At 40.1% G+C, this 25501-nt stretch overlaps 4 protein-coding genes and 1 long non-coding RNA gene across 10 annotated transcripts; 3 read left to right on the forward strand and 2 right to left on the reverse strand.

Moving 5' to 3' along the window:
• Positions 1–21: 21 nt before the first annotated feature.
• On the forward strand, positions 22–12242 carry LOC105262779 (uncharacterized). Of its 3 annotated transcripts, none has more exons than XM_011298558.1 (11): positions 22–366; positions 5189–5380; positions 5688–7404; positions 7661–7843; positions 8533–8720; positions 8853–9101; positions 10042–10203; positions 10274–10568; positions 10765–11017; positions 11413–11560; positions 11637–12242. In XM_011298558.1, the coding sequence occupies exons 2-11, from the start codon at positions 5240–5242 to the stop codon at positions 11901–11903; spliced, it is 3603 nt and encodes a 1200-aa protein (XP_011296860.1). In that variant the 5' UTR covers positions 22–366; positions 5189–5239; the 3' UTR covers positions 11904–12242. The 3 variants fall into 3 exon arrangements, with proteins under 3 accessions (XP_011296860.1, XP_011296876.1, XP_011296867.1); XM_011298574.1 differs by having other exon boundaries at positions 8551–8720; XM_011298565.1 differs by lacking the exon at positions 22–366 and adding an exon at positions 2324–2579.
• A 1443-nt stretch (positions 12243–13685) lies between these two features.
• Ing3 (Inhibitor of growth family, member 3) lies at positions 13686–16054 on the reverse strand. Of its 3 annotated transcripts, XM_011298613.1 has the most exons (6): positions 15719–16054; positions 15256–15327; positions 14773–15132; positions 14262–14688; positions 13971–14169; positions 13686–13892 (listed from the first exon to the last, which is right to left on the reverse strand). In XM_011298613.1, the coding sequence occupies exons 1-6, from the start codon at positions 15744–15746 to the stop codon at positions 13776–13778; spliced, it is 1203 nt and encodes a 400-aa protein (XP_011296915.1). In that variant the 5' UTR covers positions 15747–16054; the 3' UTR covers positions 13686–13775. The 3 variants fall into 3 exon arrangements, with proteins under 3 accessions (XP_011296915.1, XP_011296898.1, XP_011296907.1); XM_011298596.1 differs by having other exon boundaries at positions 14262–15132; XM_011298605.1 differs by lacking the exon at positions 15719–16054 and adding an exon at positions 15454–15627 and having other exon boundaries at positions 14262–15132.
• LOC105262797 (uncharacterized) lies at positions 15541–16277 on the forward strand. The gene is made up of 2 exons (XR_891851.1): positions 15541–15629; positions 16204–16277. It is a non-coding gene; the product is annotated as an uncharacterized lncRNA (long non-coding RNA).
• A 339-nt stretch (positions 16278–16616) lies between these two features.
• Positions 16617–18946, reverse strand: Sfxn2 (sideroflexin 2). Of its 2 annotated transcripts, XM_011298634.1 has the most exons (8): positions 18812–18946; positions 18553–18753; positions 18307–18477; positions 17859–18057; positions 17651–17776; positions 17319–17485; positions 17195–17242; positions 16617–16951 (listed from the first exon to the last, which is right to left on the reverse strand). In XM_011298634.1, exons 2-8 carry the CDS (start codon positions 18705–18707, stop codon positions 16837–16839), a joined length of 981 nt encoding a protein of 326 aa, XP_011296936.1. In that variant the 5' UTR covers positions 18708–18753; positions 18812–18946; the 3' UTR covers positions 16617–16836. The 2 variants fall into 2 exon arrangements, with proteins under 2 accessions (XP_011296936.1, XP_011296927.1); XM_011298625.1 differs by having other exon boundaries at positions 18553–18945.
• A 224-nt stretch (positions 18947–19170) lies between these two features.
• Positions 19171–24644, forward strand: LOC105262831 (PWWP domain-containing protein 2B-like). The gene is made up of 4 exons (XM_011298646.1): positions 19171–19507; positions 21314–22961; positions 23118–23252; positions 23341–24644. The coding sequence occupies exons 1-4, from the start codon at positions 19359–19361 to the stop codon at positions 23485–23487; spliced, it is 2079 nt and encodes a 692-aa protein (XP_011296948.1). The 5' UTR covers positions 19171–19358; the 3' UTR covers positions 23488–24644.
• Positions 24645–25501: the final 857 nt, after the last annotated feature.

Consider the following 25501-nt stretch of genomic DNA (forward strand, 5'->3'; position numbering starts at 1 on the left):
GCACCGGAGTGTTGGGTACGACGCTGAGTCAGTCGGTTCTCAGCCGGCCCCGATGCACGATCATCGGCTGCCGGTCCGTCAACGACACTCCATTAACTTTCATTCTCTCATCCTCAGTTTACATGTGAAAACCATTCATCAGTCGTATCAAGTCCCATCCTAGTGGTCTTGTGTTGTAACAATAGGAGGCACATTGTTGATGCTGTTTAAACCGATAGAGTTGAATTGATAGGGTTTGTAAGCGTTTGTAAGTAACTTGTTACTTGTGAGGAGGCGATTGAGGCCTCAAGTATACAATAGAAAGGACTTTACTCCGGGTCACGAGCTCTTCGCTGGAGCAAATCACGTCCAGCTATTCTCCAGAAGGTAAGCCATTTTCAAAATAGCCAGTTTATAACACCTGAGTTATTCCCCTTTAGGAATACAAGCCACTGAATTTTTCTTTCAGCATTCTTTCACGATTTTTTCTCATGTTGCAATCGTACTCCACGCTCGAATCAACTGGCGGGCGCGGTATGAGAAAACGATTAAAATGTTTTCAACTTGTTGGTTTATTATTCGCCAGTCGTCATAAATTTTTCACCGTAAATAAAGGCGCGCCGAGATACCCACATGACACATTCGTACTTTTTTTCACTTTTTTTTTCTCTCGTTTTTCACTCTTTACAAATTATATTTCGCATCTTCCGAGTATGGGAATACTGTCACGCCTTTTCAAATGATTCACGAGTATGAACGAGTGATGCATGGAGAATTCGCTCAGTCAGTAGTTTTTTTTTTTTTTATTTATTTCTTTTGTGTTGCATTGAATCAAGAGCTCAATGGTAAACACCAAAATTTCGTCAAGGCGATATTCGCGAGAGCGTGACAACAAAGAAAGTACACCAGTGCAATATCACGTGTTGAACGAGTTTTTATTTCAATGTGTGGATTTTTTTAATGGTTTATATCGTGGAGTCCTTCTGGTAATTGCATACACCAATACATTTGAGATCTGGTAATTGCGAATGAGCGTGGTACATGGCAAATGATGAAAACACTCGGCGCACCCGTGTGTTTATCTCCAACGAATGAATGGGAAGTCAATTGGTGAGAGGGGGGTAAAGTAACTGGATGTATTTGAAATACCGATGAAACCTCAAGTTAATGTATTTGAGACAGTGAGAGGAAAATTTTGTAAACACCAGGTATTTTCCTCTGGTCCTTGGTTTATTACATTTTCCCATGTCAAATGCATAATTGTAATACCAGTGGAATTATTTATGACTGAAGAAAAATATATCTCAATTTAAAAATATAGGTGAATTTTACTCAGGACCTCTTTTGTCGATCGCAATGGGAGACACAAAAAAGTCTTCATGAAAATTCTGGTATCTGTATTAGATTTAGGAATATTTATTATTCTTTACCTTTTTATTATTGAATTCATAATTTTTTTGTGAGGATTCGATTAGGAAATTGTTGTTTTGTCATAATGATTATTATGTTCGGGTGAAAGGAAATATTTCTGGTTTTTTTTTTCGAATAATCGATGTCGGAATCGATTATTTGAAAGTAAAGTGGAGGAAATGGGGTTGAAGGTTTCAGATATTTCTATTGTTGACTGGGAGAGTTGAGATTTTTCCCACAATGCCTCGTTTTTATAGTGATAGATAATTTAAAGGATCAATTTTGCTAAACGTGGATGAACTCCCTGAGTCTATTAATAGTGCTAAGAGATTAATTAGGCAGAAACAGGAGATATCGACGAGAGAGGAAAATATTCAGCTGGAGACATGTAGGGTATCTTGAATAAACAATTCCTAGGTTTCACTCATCGTCTGCATCAATTTCTCCTTGGAAATTCAAGTAAGAAATCTTGGATTTTCCACGACTGACTCTTTTAAATTTGCATACCTACGGCATAATTGAATCCGGAGAGAAAATAGTTATAAAAATCCTAGAGCTGAAGATTTAATTAGGTAACACTAAAATTTTTCGATTCTCTTCGATGAAATAGTCCCATAAACCCCCAGAATTAACTCAATGCTGTTCCACCGATCATCTATTCCCCCGAAATGACGAGTTTCCCGAAAACTCATGGGGTGTGCTATATTTAAATTTCCAAAAACATTCATCCCATTCTCATATAAGTATGGAGAGACATCAGAAGACAAGACTGATCTCGTAGGAGGCCCCTGGAAGAGGGAACGTTCAATGACCCATGGGTAGAAGAGGGATCGAGCAAGAATGGGGGGAAAAAACACATGAGAAAGACGGGGAAAGACATATTTACCGATATATATATACTCATACACATATGTGGCGAGAATCACATAGCGGCTTGGGTTTTCGGCCCGTTAGGTAGTCGCAGGTACAGAGAACGCAGGATGAGACGGTCCATTCGATCATCCCCAGAATTAATACTATTTTTTGAATAATTCGGGAATTCGCCATGGAAGTGGTGGACACCTTCCTGGTGCTCTCGAAAATTCACAATGTGATATGTGAACTCACTATGTGAACTGATGGTGTGAAAGTCGGATTTTGTTGGGGTGAAAGTACATTTGTATGCTGGATTAAATGCCGAGAGGAAAAAGGTAAATAATTAAATGTGGATAACTAATGCATCAAATGGTAGAGCACATGTGGAGCGGTTTTTTTTTTTTTTAATGGATGGATTTTAAAGAGGTGCGTGGAAAAGTTAACAGTTATAGCAGTATAATGCGGACGTGAGGTATTTATTTCAGAGTTCTTAGCGTGCAATGTACAAGCGGAATACCCGGGTTTTCCGCATTTAGTCACGTATTGCGTACATGTACTTGTGGCCAAATTCAATCTCATGTTTGTTCCGGTTGATAAATATTTAGCGATGTGGCAAATATACCGGGGAAATGTCATAAGAGGGATCTTACTCCGAGGTGCAATGCACTAGTAGAAATTTGTTTGGCTTTCAGGAAGGAGAAACATGGAAATATGGGCATTCGACAATATTATATAATATGAGCCGGGCCCATTTATTTTTTATTTGCAAATTATCAATTTTCCATGACTACCAATTTTGATATTACACCGTTCATTACGGTTTCCAGTCGTGGTGAAAATTCAATTGAATTTAGAATTTTCAGCTTACATTTCTAATCATTTGGGAATTTAGGAAAATAATTATTTGAATTTTCACTATTGGGCCCATGAAATCTGCATTTCTTTGAATATTCAAAGAAATAATTTGACTTTTTAGTACAAAGTAGAGGTAATTTTTATGTGAATTTAATAAAATTGGAAATTGTGAGAGTAATTTTCTAACAGTGTGAGGTGTGGGCCGTGGGGAACACCGGTTTTCTTGATATCTCTCACGTGTCGACTGAAATGGTGAATAAAACGAGTGCTCGACACAATTAGGCGACTATCTAGTCTAGGAAATAAAAAGAAGCGAGAAACAATATATATATATGGAAGAATGAGGACGACTGGATGACTTTCTGATAGCCAAAATTGGAGATGAGGAAAGACTCGATTAAATGGATCATGGAATATAAATGGGTCTGTCCCTGAGAGCTGTATCGGTGTTTCATCATAACGATTAGGGATTTTCTTATCTCGGTGAGAAACGGAATAATTCTGGCGATGGAATGAGTATGAACAACGACGGCTATCATGTGATGCCATCTTAATAACTCACTTGTGCTCCAATGAATTTAAATTCTCATTCGTATGGCTCCGATAAGTCTATTAGCATTGAGATAAGTGGGAAAGTCCTTTACGGAAGTCATCTATATTTCCCTGGATCAGGGAACACACGTGTACGGGTATGCCTTACAATTATGATGACAGTGGATAGCTTGCAATGAGTTTAACGAGAGAAAGTTCAAGCGCATCACCCGCGCACACGTCCTTCATACAGGGGTTTCTGATTGTTAGAGTGTAATGAGTGTGCAAAATTTCAACGTAATTGGTGGATCAATTAAAGATGATGATTCAACGTAGTTTTCCAGTGAAAGGAAAACTTTGGGTCTTCTTGGTAGGACAGGGTGTTTTAGAATTTTTTTTTTATTCCCAAGGGACAATTTTGAAAATTCGCCTATTACGATTGTAAGGGAAAATCAAATTTTCAGAATGGAAATCAAATAAATAAATGTTAGATGGAGACAATGTTTAGAGTCTTTTTGAGATAAAATCGAGGAGATGATTCTGGCTAGAATGTACTTGATGGTAGGAATCCATTTTTTTTCACCCAGTGGGGGATTTTTATTTGATTTAAGTGGACGATATGATGAAGTGGAGAATGCAACGACTCCAAGACTAAGTGAGCCTTTTCTCTCTGCAAATAATCACTCTTTTGTTCTGGGAATGGAGAAAAATGTGGGTAGCGCAAAGTACGAGGGGAGCAATTTTTCTTTATTCAACTGTCAATGAACCACCAGTGACTCAAAGGCTATTCTGCGTTGTTCCTCGAGAAAAACACTGGGAGCATTATGAAGTGGGTTGTAGAGCCCCATCAATTACATCGTATTGATCAAAACGGAAATATCCGGATGATTATTGCCCATCGTGCATTGAACTATTAACTTACATTCTGCTTTGCACAGGCACTATGATTTTTAATATTTTCTTTATAATTCTAGAGATTCTATGGAACTCAATAAAATTAATCAGTAGCGAACCGATAATGGGAATACCATTGAATTTAATAGCGACAGCACAATTTTTCTGCAGATTTTATTACAGGTTGGTTGTAAAAACGGAAAATATAACGCTAAATAAATTGTTTACGGTAAAGTTGGACACTTGCAGGACACAATAAAAAGTGTAGTCATAAATATCGCATCATCAACTACATTCTCTCATACAAAAAGACTATTTCACCTCGTATATTTGGTGTAATAATGATTACAGTATTTGCGAGCAACAGTTATCTTTGTTGCACCCCTGGTTTTTCAGGTCTCTGAACAATCTTATTACCCGTTTACACATAAGGAAATCATCGCAAAATCAGCGATTGTACTGATAGGTTGGCTACAGTTAGCAAATTGTTTCAAGGTGAAATGTTTTTCGACAACACCAATGCCAAAAGAAAAACATTAAACATCGAACCCGCGAGATGCCATTTAAAAGAAGGAAGCACGAACATTCTGGTCACCAACCAATGTCTAGCTCCTGCCAACTCTGTCAAAAAGTAATCACTCCTTTGTTTTTTAATTGCTTCCAGGAAGTAATGCTGAGGGTAATGAAAATTATTCGAGTGTAAAATCACGTAAATATGTCGAAGGAATGCAGATACTTCGTGCAGCATGCCTGGAAGAAAGACCTGTGCGCCAACTGTTTCGAGTCCAGGCAGGATCACCAGCGTTCAGCGCCATGTACAAAGCCATTTATAGCCCGAGAAGTGAAAAATATTCAGGTACATTTCCTCCCAGCCCTCCCTTCCGCCCCTCCCGATATAATTAAACTCTAGGTCAATGCAAGCGCGCAATTGGAATTAATGAAAAACGAAAAAACACAAAGTACAAAATCGCCGATGGTGAACCGTTGATGGGTCGGGGTTAATGGCCGTCGACCATAATCCCTAACACTCATCCCGCCATCGGCGTATTTATCGTTACCCAAGTCACCGCTCGGTTTTGCACTGAAGAAGTGGGTTAGCCGGTCTTGGAAATGCGGAAGTGAGAAATTGTATTTTTATCGTGTTCCCAACGACTTGTTCACAGGGTATTCTTCGTGGACTTAGAACAACCGCGGTGACAGGATCTAGGCGTAAAAAAAATCGCGTGGCATTTCCGGAAGAGTTGACTAGAGTAATCGGATATGGTGGTGACGATTACTCAGACAGTGATACTGAGCTGGATCCATCGTCAAGCGATGTGGAGATAATAAACTGTGAAAATACTGTCGAGGAAGAGGTAGATTCGATTCAAGACACGGAGGAGGATCGGGCCCTTAACAATCTCACACGAGTCAATACTAATTTCAATATGGTAACGGCCAATCTTACGATAGCACCGAGCGAAGCTAAACCAAAAACAGTTGGCCTGATGCTGGGTAGAATTCAGAAGGACGCCGATGGCAATAAAACCACTCTGCTTATATCTGTAACGCCATTTGGCGGTGATGACGTTAGTGTGCCAACTGCCCGAAGGCCAATCGAGAGAAAACGAGCCGATGAGCGACCGGTTGCACTCGAAAAAATCGTCGACATGCCGTTAATTGCGTCGAATAATCTAATGGCTATCAAGAGGACGGAGGCAAGTCCTCAGCGTGTCCCTGACCTCGAGATTGTTGGAACCAAATCATTGCCAATTACGTCGAATTCTTGTCCACTTAAAGGTACTTATGAATCAAGGCAGGGTGAGACTGTTAAGGATATAATATCAGGGTGTCGAGAGCATCTCCAGAAAGTGGAAGATGAGGCTGAGGAAGTGGTCAGCAATGATGAAGGGATTTCAGTTGTTGGCGAGCAGAGAGCTGACGCGAATTACGATGATTTGGGTGAGCGAACGGTTGAGGGTGAATCAGAGCCCATGGAGAGTACAGAGGGTTCACCGTTTCTCGATGATAATAGTCGGGAGGAGGCTGGGGCGCCTGATGGCAAGGCAGACGAGGACGAGATATCGGTGGAATGCAGTGGGATCATTCCCAACGAGCCCAGACGATCGTTTCTCCACTCGGAGACACTTGCCACGAAAAAACCCACTGCCCTGACCACGACCATATCAGTAGAGGCCAGGGAAGTCCCTGTGGATGACGCACTTACGATGAAAGGCGATAGCAGAACATCAGGGAATGCGGAAAACGTGGCGGAAGGGAGAGAGGAGGAATGCGGCTTGGATAATCAGCCGAGTGGCAACGGCAAACGCAGAATGGCACCAAAACCACCCGATGTCTCTGTCGAAGACTCTTCAGGGCCTCTATTCACGCGTAAACCCAATATCAAGGGGAATTTAAAGTCTGATTGTCCCGTTGTCAGGGAAAAGGAGAAACGCGAAAGGGCGACGTCGTCGTCCAGCCCGAAATTGAGAAAATCACTGGGTCCAACGGTCGAGGACTCCAGTTTCTCTCCTGTGAGTCCTGATCAATCTCCGGAACCCAGGAGAAGTTTCTCCCTATCGCAGCAGGATATTCCCTCCTCGAGTGTTGCTTCTGATAAGCTTGAGGAGAAGAAGAAGAGCAAGTCACGGTTTTCCCTGAAGAAATTGTTGAGAATGGGGGGCTCCAGGAAGGACATGAATTTAATGCAGACTGGGGCCTCCGTGGGGGCCAAGGGGGAGGACATACCGGGGACCAGTCAACTGAAACCAAGGCTTGAGATTATTCATCCGTTGGAACTCGATGGAGCTGCTGTCGAGGTATTACGACATGATAAAATGGGAAAGAGTCAGGAGGAACACGTGGGCAATGAGTCGAGACAGGAATCTGGACATGTCAATGGTTAGTTGAAACGATATTTATGCATTATTTCGTTTGACTTGATATTTTATTTATTTTTGGATCGAATTTTAATTGAAGCTTTCATTTTTGGAATTATTTTTTTTTTTCGTTATTTTACTCAAAATCTACAAATGAATTTTTTATTCAAAGCGATCCGATTTTATGATAAAAATAGAGAATTAGAGTGAATTTTTTGGGATTCTCTGGTATGGGTTTGAAAATAGATAGAAATTTGAAGGGGAAATTTTTTGTTCAGCGAGACTGGGAAAGCCTCCGCCACCACCGAGAAGCGGTCAATCGTCGACAAATTTACCCAGCAAGCAGACAAGGCCACCACCACCGACGCCAGACAATCCCACAAAATCCTCATCACCAGTGAGAGCCTGGCACACAGCTCCACCCGGAACAGTGGCTGGTGACTCAATTTACGCGAATTTGGGTAAGTTCCGGCCCATTCAGTGCAATTAATTTTAACATTTAGTAATTCGTTATTGAATTATTCTTAGGACGTGATGTAGGTGCTTAATATTTTGTTCGTTTTAAAGAGAGATAAATAGCCTCTCAGTAAGGTCAACAATGAATTAATTATTGTATCATTCTCACAATGCCAATAGTTAATAACTAATAGCCTCATCGTTTTTCTTTCGTTCATTTTTATATTAAAAGGCCATATTACTGATTTGTTATGAGAATGTTAAGCTTTTTTTTACATTTTCGTTGTAAGCAATAATCGTTATGCGTAATTTAAGTGGAGGAAAAATTAATGACGATAAATACTGTGATATATCACTTTCTGTATTTCGAAGGAAGATAAAACAAAAAAAAAAACTGGTTAAAAATACTGTAAATTCTCATTAATTGAAATAAACGTGATTATTCGAACGCAATGCAGTAACTACTCGATTCCCAAAATAAAAGAAATATCAAAATGTCAATTATTTCAAATGCAAACTGGATTAAAATACATGGTAAGTGCGACTAAAGGCATGTGGCAACTGATCTGGCATGTGTGTTATCATTGATAAAATTGATTAATAAACGAATGGCTATTAAGGACATATAAAAAGGCCCAATAAATGTGGTTGTTACTAACCCCTGGCGCTTGATGAATGGCGTGTGGGCCTGCAGCACCGGAGAATGTTGCAGGTGAGGTGAGAAGCACAATTGCACCGTCCAAGCCACAACGTACAGCCAGCATAAAACGCGAGAGTGAAATCATCAAGAGTAATCACTCGAGTCCAAGGGAAATGGCTGCCTCCCGACGTTACGAAAAATCTTGTCTCAATGTACCAACGAATTCGGATTCCCTCGACTCGGTACATAAATAATCATAAATTATCGAAGTACATAGGCTCCAAGGATCTATTGACTTTCTACTCATGAGCTGTTTTTATTTTTTTTCTGTTTTCTCTATTTTTTTTTTATGCTATGGGGATTTTGATGTGTAGACTTCGAGTGACAGTCACGATGTCTACGAGTTTCTCTCGAGCTCACCGGAGTGTGATTCCAATCTGGAGCTTCGTAGGCATGCCAATGAGGCAACCAGAACAAATGCTGGTAAAAGAAACTCCGAGGGTGGTGTTGGAACTGATCATTATCCACTGTTCAAGTATACCAAGTCAACATTTGCCAGGTCTAATTCGCTGCCTTACTGTGCCAGTGAGACTGAGAGTGATGGGGTTTATACGGGGAATGAGGCAAGTATCGGTGAGAATTCTGGGGGGGCAGGATGTTCCGGCCATTCAGGATATCCACAATCATTTTATCATTTATTCAAAATTACATGCTTCATCGTTAAAGTACTTCTACTCTCAAGTCGCCACGCATTTGAATACTTTCAGTTTTTCAATTTCAATTTCCCAACTGAGAGGAAAAAAAGTGCCGAATCAGTATTGTCGAAATTAAATTCCTCAAAATATTAATGTTCTTTGGAATACGCCGTTCTTGTAAATAAATAATGCAACTTGTTTACAAATTGACGGATCGTTTATTTAAGTGTTGCAAGATTTCTCCATTTTTTTCTGATGTAATCATGAAAAATGACAATTTTTTAAAGTCAATGCTTTCTTTGAATTGTTTAATGTATCGAAAACGGTAATACTCGTTCGGAAATGTCAAGGATTCTTTCTCTTGAAAATTTCCTGATAACTTATTTATTGCGATCAATGAGTGGTACGGGATATTTATTCGAATTGATAAAAATGATTCATGAGTTCGATACTCACGACAAATTTATGACGGGTCACAAGAATTTCTCCGCTTGAGAAAGAAGACGAAAATTGTAGGGAATTTTAGAGTATGGATCAGTTATTATAATAACGACTGTTTTCCGCACGAATTTTCAGGAGCTTTTTGTACAGAAATTCATTTCTATTCTCTCCAAAAATTCAGAGCCGACGTGTAATTTTCCCTTATCTCCCCTTATGTCTACATGATCCCAATGTCAATACCAAAATTCCGAAACACTACACCCAGGAATCTACCGAGATACGGGCAAATTTTCCGAGAACAACTGAGTAAATTTACAATTGGTATTTTTCCCACGAAAATAAATAGATATTAGGCACAGACTGCGGGCTATTGATAGAACGTAAAAATATGAGTAAGATGGACTGTAATAATTGATTTAAATAAAAGGGTGCGGAGGAGGATCAGGACTGGAAGACTAAGAATGAGGATTTCGTCATGACAAGAGTGCGACAGAGGAGAACTCGGACAGTTGTCCACCGGAGTCTGGAGGATAATTACGGTGCAGTTGTCATAGCCAATCACGAGTCCCTCGCGCAACTGTTGGAACGAGTGAGTTGAAATGATTCAGACCCCCGGAAGTTCTCAGAATCTTGAAAACTCATGCGGAAAAATATTTCAGTTATCTCAAGTGGACCACTCATCTCTCTCCCTTCATCTGCGGCCACTGGGCGCCTCCAACCCACGACTCAAAGATTTTCACATTGAACTTGAAACACTCCGAACAATCGGCAGACGAGGATTCTGCTCTGCCTCGTGGAATGACCATCCAGTAACGATTTGCTTGTCTCCAGACAGTCTCACCTCACCAGTCTCCCACAAAGATTTCTGCCTCATCCCTATCCTTGAATTTGCAGATAGAATTCCCGATGAAACACCGTTCAATCGCATTCCGACACTCGCCAAAAATGAAGACGGTATGGGACGCTGACGGAATCAATCCGTTTTACATATTTTCCATTGGAGAAATTCCAAGCAAAAATCATAGCTCGTTTATTTGAAATATTGAATAGGACTAAATATTTGAAATTATTTAGTCGTACTTCCGACGGAATAATTCATCGATTGATTCCCATCATGAATAATAAATTGGTTTTTCATTAACGATTTCAGTCACGGTATCGGTTCTGCCGCCATACCAAGTATGCTCGATGAAGTCATTCCTCTCAAATCTGCAACGACAACTTCGTAACAGCGCCAGCAATGAAACCATAATGAGAGAATGTTGCTTAGTACTTCTTCAATTTGTAACAGCATTGAAAAATCTCCAGGCACGAGGGATAGAGGAATTGCCTAAGAGTCTAGGTAATTTTGTGCTATGCAAGGAAGAGAAGGATCCCTCATATCGTCTCTATCATCTTCAGAGGTAATTGACTTTGAGGGGAAAGTCCACGAAGATGATCTCTATTCCACCCCGTTTTACTCATTATCTTCTAAAAATCAAATTTATAATTTCAAAAGTTTGAAAACAATTATACAATTTCCAAATAGCGGCTTTATTGGTACTTTCAACAAATTGAGACCCTCATCAATTGAGCACAAATTCTATTGAATATTCCAGAGAGAAATTTACACCAGTAAATGAGTGGTCGTTCCTAATTTCAAGTCTTCTCATTTTGTTCTAATTTTCTAATGTCCAACACGAATACAAAATTTCCGATACTTTTACGAAGATACTCCTCGAAACCTGAACTAAAAGCCCGTGAACAACTCGTTCCGCCTCCTCCCTTCACTTAACGTTTTCCAATTAAAAATCTGCAGTCTACACGTGGATCACATAAACGACGAGGAGGAGCAAGTTTCACTGTGTCAGAGTGCTCTAGTTGCCTTCCGGGAGCTCAATCTAACGAACAGACTTCCGGTAATAAAGGAATTACTCGTGCGTGAACGTGCAGTGAGCCTCTCCCAGGTAAACTCATCGAAAATGCCATTTAGCAATTTAGCTTACCTTCAATCTCGATTTACTCATTCATTCGTTAATCCAGGTGAAAGCTGTACTCGAGTATTCGCTGTGGGGCCCAGGAGATGTGACACTGGACATTTGGAAAGAGAGGGAAATTGTTTTGCAAAGGTGGCTAGACCTTGAGAGAGCGACGATTCTTCACGCTCTAGTGCGAACACGACCACCTCTCATCGTTGTTGATGAGTATCAGCTCATCTTCTTGGTCCAAACGACAGCGAAGAGCATGTGTGAGGCCTCTGTTCTTCTCGATGAGCAATCATCGAAATTCCATCCTCTTCCACTAACTTGACTCATTCAAGCACTGAATCATTTGTCAAGCCAGACTCCAACATTTTTCTCTGAGTACATTTTCCGAGAATACCTTTTCATCATGTCTCAGTGAAAACGGAAAATTAATGCATTTTCATTCGTCACTCCACATCTGAATGAAATTATTCATCAAATAACCCTCTATTATGCTCAATTAACATATACCATTACTCATTTTGTATTCTATTTTGTATTATTCATCACTCGAATTTGTTATTTATTCTCAGATAATTCAAAAATTTGTTACACATTTCTAGTTCTCGTCTCTATGAAAATATATATTCTCTTGTGAAGGTTTCATTAAAAGAATAAGACGTAATCTTGTGGTTTGACGTTATGAACATGAGAGAAATCGACGCGTTTTGTTTTATCACTCCATCAGGAATGAAATTACTCACCAAATAATTCTTTCCTATGCTCGATTAACATATCCCATGACTCATTCCTTTGATATTTTATATGGTATAATTCATTACTGAAATTCGTTATTTATTTTTGAATAATTGATAAATTTGTTACACATTTTTAGTTTTCGTGTTTATCAAAATATCTTTTCCAAATAATTCCCAAAAAATTTTTTAATTTATTACCCATTAAAAAAAAAGATTTGATTCAGCGTTGATTACAATTCTTCGCTATTGAATCATAGGCGCGAGAAAATGGGATCTCTGGAAGACGAGAAAATAATGGTTGAAAAGGGCGTGAGAGATTGAAGGAGTTGTAGTAACAAGAATTTAACCAGGGGAGCTTCTGAAGACCGGTGAAGCCAGTCCATACGCTGATAAAAACTATGTTTAATTTTTTTCATTATTACTGGTATGAAGATGCCAGGTGCTGCTATAATAATTCTATATCACTGCTCTCTGAGATAGCTTTGACCGCTGTTATTCTCGAGTTCATGACTCCGAGGTTCGTTGGATCGTTCTGAAAGGGGGGAATGTCAGTTTCAATTTCTCTCTTTCTCATTATCGCCAAGTTAACTGCATTTCCAGCAGTAACGGCAAAGAATGGTGACCACTTCTATTTATAAATAGAAGGGAAAAACGGTTTAGCTGCGGTGTGGGAGAGCGTTACAATCTGGCATGACGTCAACTAACGGCGATGAGGGCTCCTGGGGAGGCGAACAAATTGTTGAAACCAACGGCCACCATGCAGCTGGCAAATATTGCACCAATGAAGGCTTGTTTCAGAGTCTCGCGGTATGCAAGCTCTTAGGGGTCTGTTAATGTAATTAACGGTAACATTGAAAGCCTGATTAAGGATCTGCCAGACTAACATTGAACCCGAGAGATAACGAGGAATTAATTTGGATTTTATACTCTTACATTCTGTAGAAAAATTTTTCACCTTCGACCCGGGGGCTCATCCATGACTTTATAGGAGAACATAATTTTTCTCCAAAGTCATATTTTATCATAACGGCTGGTTGATTTCGCATATATCCGTGCCTTAAATGATATTGAATTCGTTAGAGAAATTAAATTGCGTACGTGCCACTGTAGGGGAAGCGAATTCGGAGAATTTTTTGGGGTTATTTTTTTCGGAATTCAATCCCTCACCGGACATAGTAGAGGGGGAGAATAGAAAGATACGCGTAATTTGAACTTCTTTCATGAGTACCCAGTTCAGCTAGCTCTACTCAGAAATTTCTTATTTTAAGTAAATTAAATATAAAAAATCTATTCAATTTTGACTCGCCTTCACATCCTCGCTAATGGTAATGACAAAAAAATGTACGAATCGAAAAAAAATCTACAAATCATGACTTCCATAATTTTCTTTTATATTTACAAGCAAAACTTCATTGGAAATCCATTGAAGCATTGAAAAAAACACAATCCAATTCGAGATATCAATTTTTCCGGCCACCTCGTCTTTTCATGGAAGACGTGCACTGCGGACAGTACCACTTGCCCTTTGGTGGAGCTGCGATACCAACGCAGGGATAATGGAACCACTCGAAGGGACACTAAAAAATTAATAAAAGCCATGAATACCGATAGAAATATCTTAAAGCACAAAAAAAAGGTAAAAAAGTGAAACCTACATCAGAATTATCACAGGCAACCATATCCCCATAGGAGACCTGATTGCAAACACAGTAACGTGGCTCATTAGGATCATATGTCCAGTCCGGATTATCAGGATCAGTAACAGCTGTTGTGGTTGCGATAACCGGTGGTGAAACCGGTGGTTGAATGGTAGGAGTGACGACACTCGTGCTTGGTACTGCTGTTGTGACTTTTCTAAAATGCAAATTCAGGGTAGAGAATAATAATTCAGATAAAAGATCCATCCATCGTCAAAAAAGTGGCATTGCACTTTGAAGTGTCATTACTTTTTGTGTTTTTTGGTTGATTCGTGTATAGCTGCAATCGCTGTTTGTGCAGCACCAGCCAGTTCTCGGCTGAATTCAGCTGCATGGACACCACCACCAGTGTTGATAGCCTCGTAGCTGGCCTTGAGACTGGCAGTACGACGACCCTGTTGCATTTGTTGAGTAGCAGCAATGGCTTGAGATGCAGCAGCTGCTATTGCATTGCCACCAGCCCCAATGTGGCCTAGATTATAGCTAACTGGCCCAACTGAATTACCAATGGATGTTGGTGTTGCTGGTAAACTAGTGGAATTGTTGGAAATTAGAGGACCTGAGTTGGCTGACGCTGGTCTAGAGTCAGGGAGATTTGTTGTCACTTTCTCCACTGCCAGACGTTTCTCCACTGATGCAGATGATGCATTTGAATCACGCCGTTTCTCTGAACGAGCTGAAAGTTTTTTAGCATGAGACGAGGTTCTTTCGTGGGGACTAGGGGCTTTTTTTCGGTCTCGTCGACTGCTTGGTTGCTTACAGTGACTGTGGTGATCTCGAGATCTACTCGATGTAAAACTGTAACGATTCTCCTTCTGACTACTATTTGTGGGCGGTTGGTCCAACTCCAGTGAGCGTTTCTCCAGTACCTCTGTTATTCCTTTGTTGTCAGCCTCCAGTTCCATCTTAAATTTGTGCAGCTCTTGGTCGAGACGACGAAGGTATCTATCGACTAGATCGTACATTTGGTTTGCCAGGTGAACTTTTTCGTCTGCGTCTTCCAGGGTTTTGTAGTAGTCCTTGCGGATTGTTTCGTATTCACTTTCTTTCTCCACTGGCTTCATCTTCTTTGCGTTCGAAAAAAATGTCTTTACTTTCTTTTCTAAACTATCCATTGAGTCTGGAATGAAATTTTTCATTTTAATTTAGCTAATTTCGGCAATTGTATCCTTTTAATGAAATTGCCGATTAATGAAATTGATGGCTTTAAAAAGACGCATTATTTATCATAATTTTCACTTACTCTGCACACCTAAATCCATTTCCCTCATTTCTGTGAATCGATCCCTGAGCTCCTGAGGCAGATGCTCGATCACTGGAAAGATCAGAAAATTGGTTACTAAAATCGATTAACAAGAATCTCCGATTTTGAATTTTCCCCAGGTAAATCTGACTCAACGCCGTACACTTGGTTCGAGAACACGAACTTAACCTCAATCACCTCACATTACCCCCAACACTGTTGAAAAATAAATAATTCTCCTAAAGTGTTAACGGCACCTCCATAAAAAACTAATCCATCAAAAAATAAATTCAAACTACTGAGGAACAATCGACGGCTTGAACAATTACTACAAACTTGGAAAATAAACCACAAAACAGAAGCCAAGCCGAAAGGTTAGTAATTCCGCCCGAATACGGCGTCCCGACGCCCTGCATTCCCGTTTATTACTTTTTTCCCCAATTATATAATACTATTTACATACTTTCAACGTAGTCCTCCAAATAGAGCATTCTTTCGATGCTGTTAATGCACTCGGCAAGATCTAATAGACAACTTTAGCTGCAAGTTTGTGCAAATAAATGAAACCGATGACGACGATGCTGTTAGTCGGACGGTCGGACGCGTTATGTTTATGGCAATAAATTTGCGTCCACGCGGAGGCAGAATTTTTGTCTTCTACTTCAAATCATTTGATTCTCGACAATTGTTATTGAATTTCTAGAATGATGTGCATCAGTTGCGGCTCGTAATTAATGAGCATTGAGTCTTGTTTTCTGCGGAAAATAAATTATTGACTGGATTTTACTTCAAGCAAAAGGTACAATTTGCGGCCATATTACAACCTGCGCGCAATCCCCAGGGCCGTACCCTTCACTGGTCCCTTCCAATTGTTGCTCATTATTTTTTGGAAATATTAGTGTAGAATAATGACAATGTATTGATTTCGTTGTAATTCTCCAGTAGAAGTTCACAGATGAATGACGAACTGAGTACACAGACACATGGAGAAATAATATTTAACGATTCAATAGGAATACTGGCGAAAAATAATTCAATAATTAATTATCTGGAAAATAAATGATTATTTTAGCTGTGAGTGGATAATTGAGAGAAGATTTTTCTTCTTCAATCCTGGGAAAATGATTCGACGCAGTCCCAGTCGCATCGAGCTCCGTCTCGACGATCTGCAGGAGTACGAGGTGATCAGGAAGGAGCGAGAGGCGAAAAAGACGAGCGACAAATCTGCCTTCAATCCCCCATCCTGGGGAGGAAAAGCTTCTCAGAGTGAAATCCAGGAGAGAATTGGTTACGTCCCGCAACAATCAACAACCCACTCGGCGCAATCTCGATCAAATATTTAATGAATGATGACACTGACCTCCAGAATATCCCCATCTTCTTTAATAATATTATAAAACTGATACTGATGATTGTAACAAAGTGTTTCCTTCAAATGGATATTAAACGAATGCTTGTCGAAATGAACGTATTGTTGTACTCTCTGCACTGATAGATCCCATGAGATTGCCGCGTATAAATTATCGCTAACCAGTCTTAGGCGAAGATCTATAATTGACTGATGAAATGCCAGTTACTGAATCAAAGTCCTTTGTTGAAGTAGAGGTGCTCGGGGATCTCCTTGTTTTTGCAGTTCTTCACGAGAGTCTCGTAATTCTCAGGCTCCCAACGCTTCAGGGTACTCGTGGATATTGAGCTACAAATACATTTTAAATCGATAATGAAGCGGCTAAAGCAAAATCGTTAAGTGGTAGAACGTTAGAAGTCTTACAAGACTGCTCAACTCTTAATTCAACTTCACAGAGAATTATTTTATTCAGATCAAATGTGAGAAATTCGGTAAAAAATTGAAAAAAATGTGCATTGAGCAAACTGATGATTAGGAGCAGTTGATTTCTAATGTTCGCGTTCTGGAATTATTTTTGCAGTTGATATTTACCAGTTTTGAGGGAAAATTGCACAGGCGGTAGGCACCATGAACGACAGGCTGAAAAGAAACAACGAAAATATATTGAATGATTAATTTCATTGGCTAAATGTAGATCCATCAAGTGTCCACCTACAAGATACCACAGCCGAGTACTTGAATGGGTCCGTGCAGAGCTCTGATCCTCTGCATCCAGCCGAACTTTTCTAGTCTTTCCATTATCGGTGGAAGAATAAGCATTCCTGGTGCACACATGATAATCCTGGATATCGTTACTTGACTGATACCTTTCACAGCTGCAATCTAATAAAAACTCGCTTTGAAGACAATTAGAAGATAATTGTTAAAAAAATCGAATTATTGAAACGACATTTTCCGTTAATATTTGGAATTACAAGAGTAGAAAAAAATAAAAATGCAGGTGGAAGAGTAATCCGGGGTCGTGAATAATCAATATAATTTAATTACTTTAGATTGAGTGAGCTTATTGCCATTCTCATCAGCAAGGTCCACCCCTTGAAGGATCTCGTTCTGCCTCATGAGGGGAATATTAACGCAATTGGCAGCGGCGACTGCGGCAAATGGTACATATCTCTGAACAATAAGAAGAAGATCAGAACCTCCTCAATTAGTTTATTAAAATAGTTTATTAAATAATGAATGATAGGAGTCTCACAGCCATCAGGGGATTCGCCCGCTTCGCCCAAAAGGATTTGCAGCCCATGGCAGTGAGCATCGCAGCTGCAGTAGCACTGACGTAGGCACTGGCTAATTGTTTCTCCGTGATTGGACTGTTTGCATTTCTATTAGTGTAATTAACAAGGGCATTGAACGATTGATTTACCCATTGCCAGAATACCACTGCTGTTGTAGTTCTATGAAAAGAAAACCAGTGATGACGTGTGGAATATTATAATTCGAAAACGATCATTACGCGACTGATTGGAAATTCGTTCAAATCATTGCAGCGTGGGAGAGAATTTCGTCATTGAAAATTCCTTATGTAGTTGGCAATTAAAGTAAAAAATAAATTCCAATTCAATTATCAAATGAAAATCAATACAAATTAATGGAATTCATGGGATATTGTAATCATTATCCCCGAATCTTAAATCTCGCAGTACCTGTAGAATTGAAGCATAGCTCCAGTGACCGCCATTCCCCCAGGAACTTGAAAAGACATTCTGCCAAAGACATTCTGCAGCTCTCCAGTGTCAGGATGAAAAGCCGACTCGTACAATTTTTTAGCGTAGACGAGTTGCTCCCGGTTGATCCCAGAGGTGACACGTCCATCTCTAGAATAAATTCGGCAAAATTTAAACAATTCCTCCTAGTCCCAGAATTCCCATGAACCCACGAACGATTTCTACCTGTAATCACAGTACAGCGTCCTGGCCTCCTGCAACTGACTCTCCGTAACGAAACAGGATCTGGGGTCTGTCACCCATGCAAAATGCCTCCATCGTCCCGCAAACGTGCTGAGATCCCACAGTGGTTTCTCAATATCAAATTTCTCAGCTGTCATTACGATATGAAAATCCCCCAATTCACACGAAAATCCGTCCAACTACCTACACATGGGCCTCACGAATTCAACACCTGTGATTGTCGTCAGCAGACTGTACTCACCGGTGCACCAGTCCCCCAATTTCCCAGACCCTGAAGTCTCCACTTACATAATAATTTCACAAATCCCCGTAAAAATAATCACACATGTGTGAAACATTGGCCGGGGCAGTGGGCTTTATCATTATTAATAAAACAAGTTGAGGAAAAAGTGAGGTGAGGTTGCGTACTGGTGGGTGCGATCATTCAAAAATACAGCCCTGCCCTCGAGGCATGCGCATACGACAACCTACCAGAGACCAGCTGTGGACATCTGTGCATCACGTTTCGTCGGAATAGAGTGGAATACGCCGAATCCCAGGATTCGAGACTCCCCGAGTCTCTCCGATAGCTGCCGAATGGAAACCAAAGGCAAACACCAAGAGGAGAGTGGCCCAAGGCGAGAGATCTACCTCCACTAGATATCCCCCTCACGTCAGCTCTCACGTCATCCGTCCCAGACGACGAGCCAAACGGGCGTTATTACCGTCAGCTCCCTGTGGCTCACATAACATTTTTTTTTTTTCTCCTCCCCAATATTTATCCTCAATCCTGGAAGGACACCCTCAACATGGCGGAGACGGTGGTAATGTCCAAGGACATATCGATGGGCGACAAGATCCTCGTTACCGTCGAGTCCGCACTACCAGACATTATAGTCGTCAGCTTTGACCACGGGGTCAAGTCATTCCAGGGAGCACTACTCGATGCCACCAAGAGGTAAGCCAACACCAGTGTATCGTCCTCGAGGGATACAGTGATTCTTCAGTCCTCTGGAGGTTTACAGAATTGTTTAATCATGTTAATTGAATCATCAGACAGTCAGTGTCCATGTGTGCGAGACAATTTTTATTTTATTCTCATTGTGAAAAATCTTGTCGTTCTCCTTCACCCAGGACCACTGGGTTTTTATGCCGAGTAATTCTTTGGCTCGTGTGCATGATCACACAAAGGGAGTGGGTGCTTATTTCAACGTGATTTCAGCACTGCGAATTAAACTTTAGCCCTTGCCTTTTCTGTTAGTCATATTGTTTGTTTAAATGACCTTTTTTTTTATTTATTTATCATTTGCGGAGATTGTGCCGAAAGGAGAGTGTAAATTTGTGTTCCTTGATGGTCCATGTGTTTTCTTGGGTGATCAGGGCTTAGAATATGATGGCGATGATGATTACGATGATGACGATGATGAATCCACGATGGGAAATGTACCGAGAGCTCGCGGATGGATTTTGTTAGGAACTGGAGATTTCGTTTGGATATTTGGAGTTTTCTAGTCACGAAGTCCAGTATTTGGACGAGCATTAGGCGAGGGGTGAGCTACGGGGTTTATGATTTAGGGACGTATATAGATGTGGAGACAAGTGCGGTCGTAAATTCAGGCCGATCGATAGGTCGGTTGCGCGATGCTTTCGTCGTAGATGTACGCGTAGGCAAGAAAATTATATTGCGATTGAAAATTCAATTGATATCACATAAATTGTTGCACGGAGATAACAGCGATCGAGGTGTCTCGATAATTGTCGTGGGTTTTTTTTGTGGAGGACGATCCTGGGAGGGCTCCATTAGGATCTTTAGTAGGCAATACCGCAGATGGAAAAATCGGGGGAGAGCAGTTGCACGTTTTAGTTACTTTGGTTCAATATGGAATAACAATCTACTGTCTACGCAGTACATAGACCAAAACGTAAATTGCCCCAGTGTTAATCAGTCGTAGTACAATTTATCGGGAATAATATTATGAGAACGTTTTGTGGCTACTGAAAAACATACGTCAATATTTTTTTCTGAAGGTTTTTGTTTTCGGAATAAATTAATCAATTAGTCAATAGTTAGATTGCGGTCATGTTAATCAGCTTTATGCTGGGTTGGGAGAAATTTAAATTATTTGATGGGAATATATTTTCAGTTACAGGAAAACCATTGTCAATATTATTTTTCTAAAAGCGTTTGTTTTCGAAATAACTGGGCGACTATTCGTAGCTCATCATTCCACAGCTTTTTAAATATTCAATTATCTGTACGATTTCAAGCGGAATGCAAAAGATAAAAAAAAACGCTGAATTAAATAACGACGATCGTGTTGTTTGAGTTGGTGACGATAGCTGGATGTTTTTGTCACTGAGAATAAGGAGAAATATTGTCAGGAAGATTAGAGGAAAAATTTCAATTGCCGGGTATTAAATTCTTTAATAGGGAATAGATAATTTAAATTTTAGAATGTGTGCGGCAATAAAGAACTATTTTTCAACTTGTTATTTTGGAGTCGCTTATTTTCAAAATGACTACGACTATTTATGATCTATCGTTTCAGTTATGTTTAAATATTCAAATATCTCACTAACTTTGAATCGACCTTGTCGAAGCAAAGGTTTTACAAAATCATTAAGGTTCATTTGTATTCATAATGAGTCATATATTTTTACCAAAATTCAGATCTCTGAAATATTTGCGCAAGTAAAGATCAATTGAATAGTTTAAGATTGGGTTAGATTGAGTTGTTCCAATAATCCTCAATTTCCATTGTAGAGGATTACCCTGTGGGGTCCAACCGCCAGAGCCCTTGTCAGGACCTGATGGTGACAAACTAGCAACAATAGCAGCGCGTTTCAGTTACTTCCAAGATAAAAAGGTCAAAAGCGTCGTCAACAAGATTGACTTGAGGAGAAATATAAATCCCCCGGCTAGGTACAAAAATGCAAGGCCAACCGTTAGATTACGTCCACGGCAAGTGCTCTGTAACAATTGCCGATCAATTTGCAATGAGAAAAGTGAGAATATGGATATCGGTAAGAAACGTAAACTCAATGATAGAGTTATCGATACAGACATTGTGCTGAGGCGCAGTGAAAGACGTTGTGTTCAGCAGACTGATAAAAATAGAAGTGGCGATGAGTTATTGGACAGTGTGCCATCATTGTTACCGAAAATCTCAAGATTAGAGTCTAGTAAGCAAGAGGATAGTAAGAATGAGGAAAGCCTGGATGCTGGGGCTTGTTGGTTGAGGCCGGAGGATTGGAATTCTGGAGGAGAGGCAAGAGAGGGGCAGAGAAATCGTTGTGGCACGTCTGATGTGGAGCCATCTGAGTCAACGATGCCTGAGGGAGGTGCTAATGTTGCTTGTCGAGCAACACCTCGTCGCCTCAGCAGTTCCTCAGTGGAAAGTGCCAAAATACCAGAGGATGACGATGAGAGGGACAACGAGGGTACGATGATGGCAGCAGCAGACTCCACAGTGAAATCCAAGAATTCAGGGCGCACATCCAGGAAGAAAAGATCGGTGGGCTCGATGGAGGACCTGTGGGATGAAACGATATTCGAAGACAATGGACGGAATACGAGAGCCACTCCTGTTATCAAAATATCGTTTGGGGCTCAGGGTGAGGGGACTGTTCTCAAGATACCGTCCAAGATAAAGAACCTGGTGGGGGAGTCGGAGACTGAGTATGAGGAGCCGATGGGGGAGGGAAAATTCGAGGGGACGAGGGCTGATGAAGACGGCCTGCAGGAGCAGTTGGATCCGCAGAAGCAGAACTCGGGGAAGGACTCGGCGTGTGCGAAAGCTGCCAAGAGGGCACTCAAGAGGGCTAAGAAGGAGGCCAGGAGGAAGATGATGGGCGGGGGTGGGGTATCACCTGGGAGGTCACCTTTAAGCACCTCTCCGAGATACAATCCGTCCTTTGATCCACTCGCTTATCATCGGCGCAAGCACAAGGTCAAGCACAAAAAGAAGCACAAGGAGGAGCGCAAACATAAGAATCAGCAGCCGTTGCAGGGGGATACCAAAGATTCGGAGGTACTTAATGGCCTACCCAGTGGGGAATCTTATACTGCGATTAAGGAGCAGTGCTTGAAGCAGAAGCTGTCAATATCGTTGAAGAGGTTGAATACGAATGCTTATGCCAGATGTGATTATCCTGTGAGCAATGGTTCGTCTGGGTGCAAGAGCCCGGGGGCTAGTAGTGAAGAGTTGAGCGAACCTGAGCAAGAACATCAGTTGGAGCGAGAGGGTGAGGCCAGTGAAAATACACCGGATTTCCCACCTCCTGCTCATCCACTTGCTTTGAGACTGGCTGCTACATCTGTGGCTCATTGTTTAACTGCCAGTGGGCGCAGGATGGATGTTGGAGATGTGGTCTGGGGAAAGATTCATGGGTTTCCTTGGTGGCCGGGGAAGGTATGGACTACTATGAACTACCCATTATTCTACTATTCTTTCTCTTTATATTTTTCTCTCTTACACTGCAATTTTTCGGAAAATGACTTTGATTAAATATGATAAGATTATGAAGGTTATTATTAATTGAGGATTAATTAAGAAAAAATTTTCCAGGTTCTGAGCATATCGATGACTTGCAAGGAAGACGGTGCGTCACCAGAAGCTCAAGCTCACGTTGCGTGGTATGGATCGTCCACGTGTTCTTTGATGTCTTGTGATCGACTCAGTCCATTCCTCGAGACCTTCAAGGTTCATTAAATTTCATTACTTAAATGACCACATTAAGTCCGTTGATAAGTGAAATTGTTTTTCTGAACTTGTGAGGTATTTCTTGCAGGCTCGTTACAACAAAAAGAAGAGAGGCCCTTACAAGGAAGCCATAAGGCAGGCGCAGAGTGAGGCACGCAGTCAAATAACACCAAACTCAACGAATGACGTTTTGAAAGTCTGTGGATCACCACGCGAGGTCAATGTACTATCCTGAGATAAAAAAATATTTAATGTTCGTACAATTCGTCACTGCCGTCGACTGCCTCGCAAGAGGTAAACTTGACAGGTCGAATTTATCACTGTAATATAATGTTTTTGTACATAAGTTAATTGGAATTGTGATGGCCAATGTTCTCAGAGTATTCGTTATCGTTAAGAGCCGAGTCTGAGGCATTTTCCGATTACTTTCGAGTGTCATTCATACGAGGACGATTAGAACGCGTCCATCTCTGCTCCGTTTGGTGGAAAAATCGGGGCTAAATTGAGGGTAAATTGAGCAGAATTTTTTAAAAATCATTATACCTCAGGAATGAGTTGATCAATGGGCCTCAGTCTGGGCTCATTACAAGGAAAAAAGGACAGGGGAAGGTCGGGCAAAATGGACACGTTATTCGTTTTTTTAATAATCATAATTCAAGAATTGATTTATTAATTGAATTCAATTTGGGTTCGTTAGGAGGAACAGAAAGTGAGATGAAGGAAATTTTAAAACATCTACTGATAACCGACAAACGATGGAAAATGAGTCTTAAATAGAGTGAAGTGTCCATTTTGGGGAAAAGTTAAAGGATAACGTATCCTGTAGGTTTCGACGCTTCTTCTCGGTTTTGATGTGTTTGTTGATCGCTTAATGACGAGTACGATTATTGGAATTTTTCCGTTTTCCTGTTCTTCTGAATGAAGTAATAATTTTATTGTCCTTTGTTACTGTTAATATTGTTTATTTGCTAGATTGGTTTAGCAATTTAAAAAATCAGTGTTCTTCTTCATTAGTGTTAATTCCATCAGACAGATAAAATTTGTATTATCTTTCCAAACGCTTTATACTTATACTGCCGACATGATTACAATTGATGAAGCAGAGCGTCCAGATAACGCGCACAGTTTTATTTTCGTTATTTCAACCGTAAGAAATAATCGAATAACGGCTGTAAATACTCAGTAAGAGACAATCGTGCGACCAGACAGAAAGTTCAAATTACCCATTTTTTAATGAATACACTTGACACGATGATTTTTGAAATGTAGTTGAATGATTTAGAATGACAGTTTGTTGCCAATCATCTTTCGTCGTCAGTGAGACGAATCTACATAGAGAAAAAGAAGTTTTTATTTTCAGTGATTAATCCTCTGATAATTAGGAAAAGAAAAGTTAAAAAAATTTCGTATCGAAATTTCCTGGAATTGAGAAATGTTAGAAAAATATTAACATTTTTTCCTCTGTGTATCGAAATTGGGGAATGCAGAGAGATGAGCTAGAAGAGGAGAATTCATGTTTTTTAGTGTAACTGTGATGATTTTTTCAACTATTTTGTACTATAAACTAATTATTCTGCGCATAGATCACGTTTTAATGTCGCTGTGTTTATACGAAGAAAATCCACGAACCGTAAGTGGATTTATTATTAGGATTAAACATATCGTGAATTTGCATTATTTTACTGCGGAACTGTAATTCATAGTGCGATAAATATTATTTTTTATTATGCCTGTTAATTGAATTCTAAGTGATAAGTTTTACAGAGAAGGAAGAAAAAAAAATAAAACAATACCATTCATTCCGCTGAAACAAATGTCTCTCAGTGAGACGCAGATTTACGCAAAAGTAATCTCAGACGGTAATGCGCGTTTTTTTATTTTTCAAAAATTAATTAGCGGCCTTTTGAAATGAAGGAAAGCGTGACAAAAGAGGCTGACGCAGATCCGTGAACCGTCTTCCAATAAAAAAAGAAAACATGATGAATTTAGTGTTTTTATTTTGAGGTAGGGTGGATTGTTCACCTTCAGGTGATTAGCTTGTGTGTTGGAGGGGAAAAAGTTACATTTCCCTCAATTAACTCTTTTCATCAAATAAATATAACAATTGGATTGATCAGTCGATTATGCCTACAATGTAACTTCCAGAAATTTTCAGCTGAAATTTTCGATAGAAGGTCTCAGGTATTGAATATTCACGAATTTTCACGTTTTTAAATAAATTATACGAAAATGGAAGATCATTTGTTGTG

This window comes from Fopius arisanus, unplaced genomic scaffold (assembly GCF_000806365.1).
Source record: "Fopius arisanus strain USDA-PBARC FA_bdor unplaced genomic scaffold, ASM80636v1 scaffold00001, whole genome shotgun sequence".
NCBI classification, from domain to species: Eukaryota; Metazoa; Arthropoda; class Insecta; order Hymenoptera; family Braconidae; genus Fopius; species Fopius arisanus.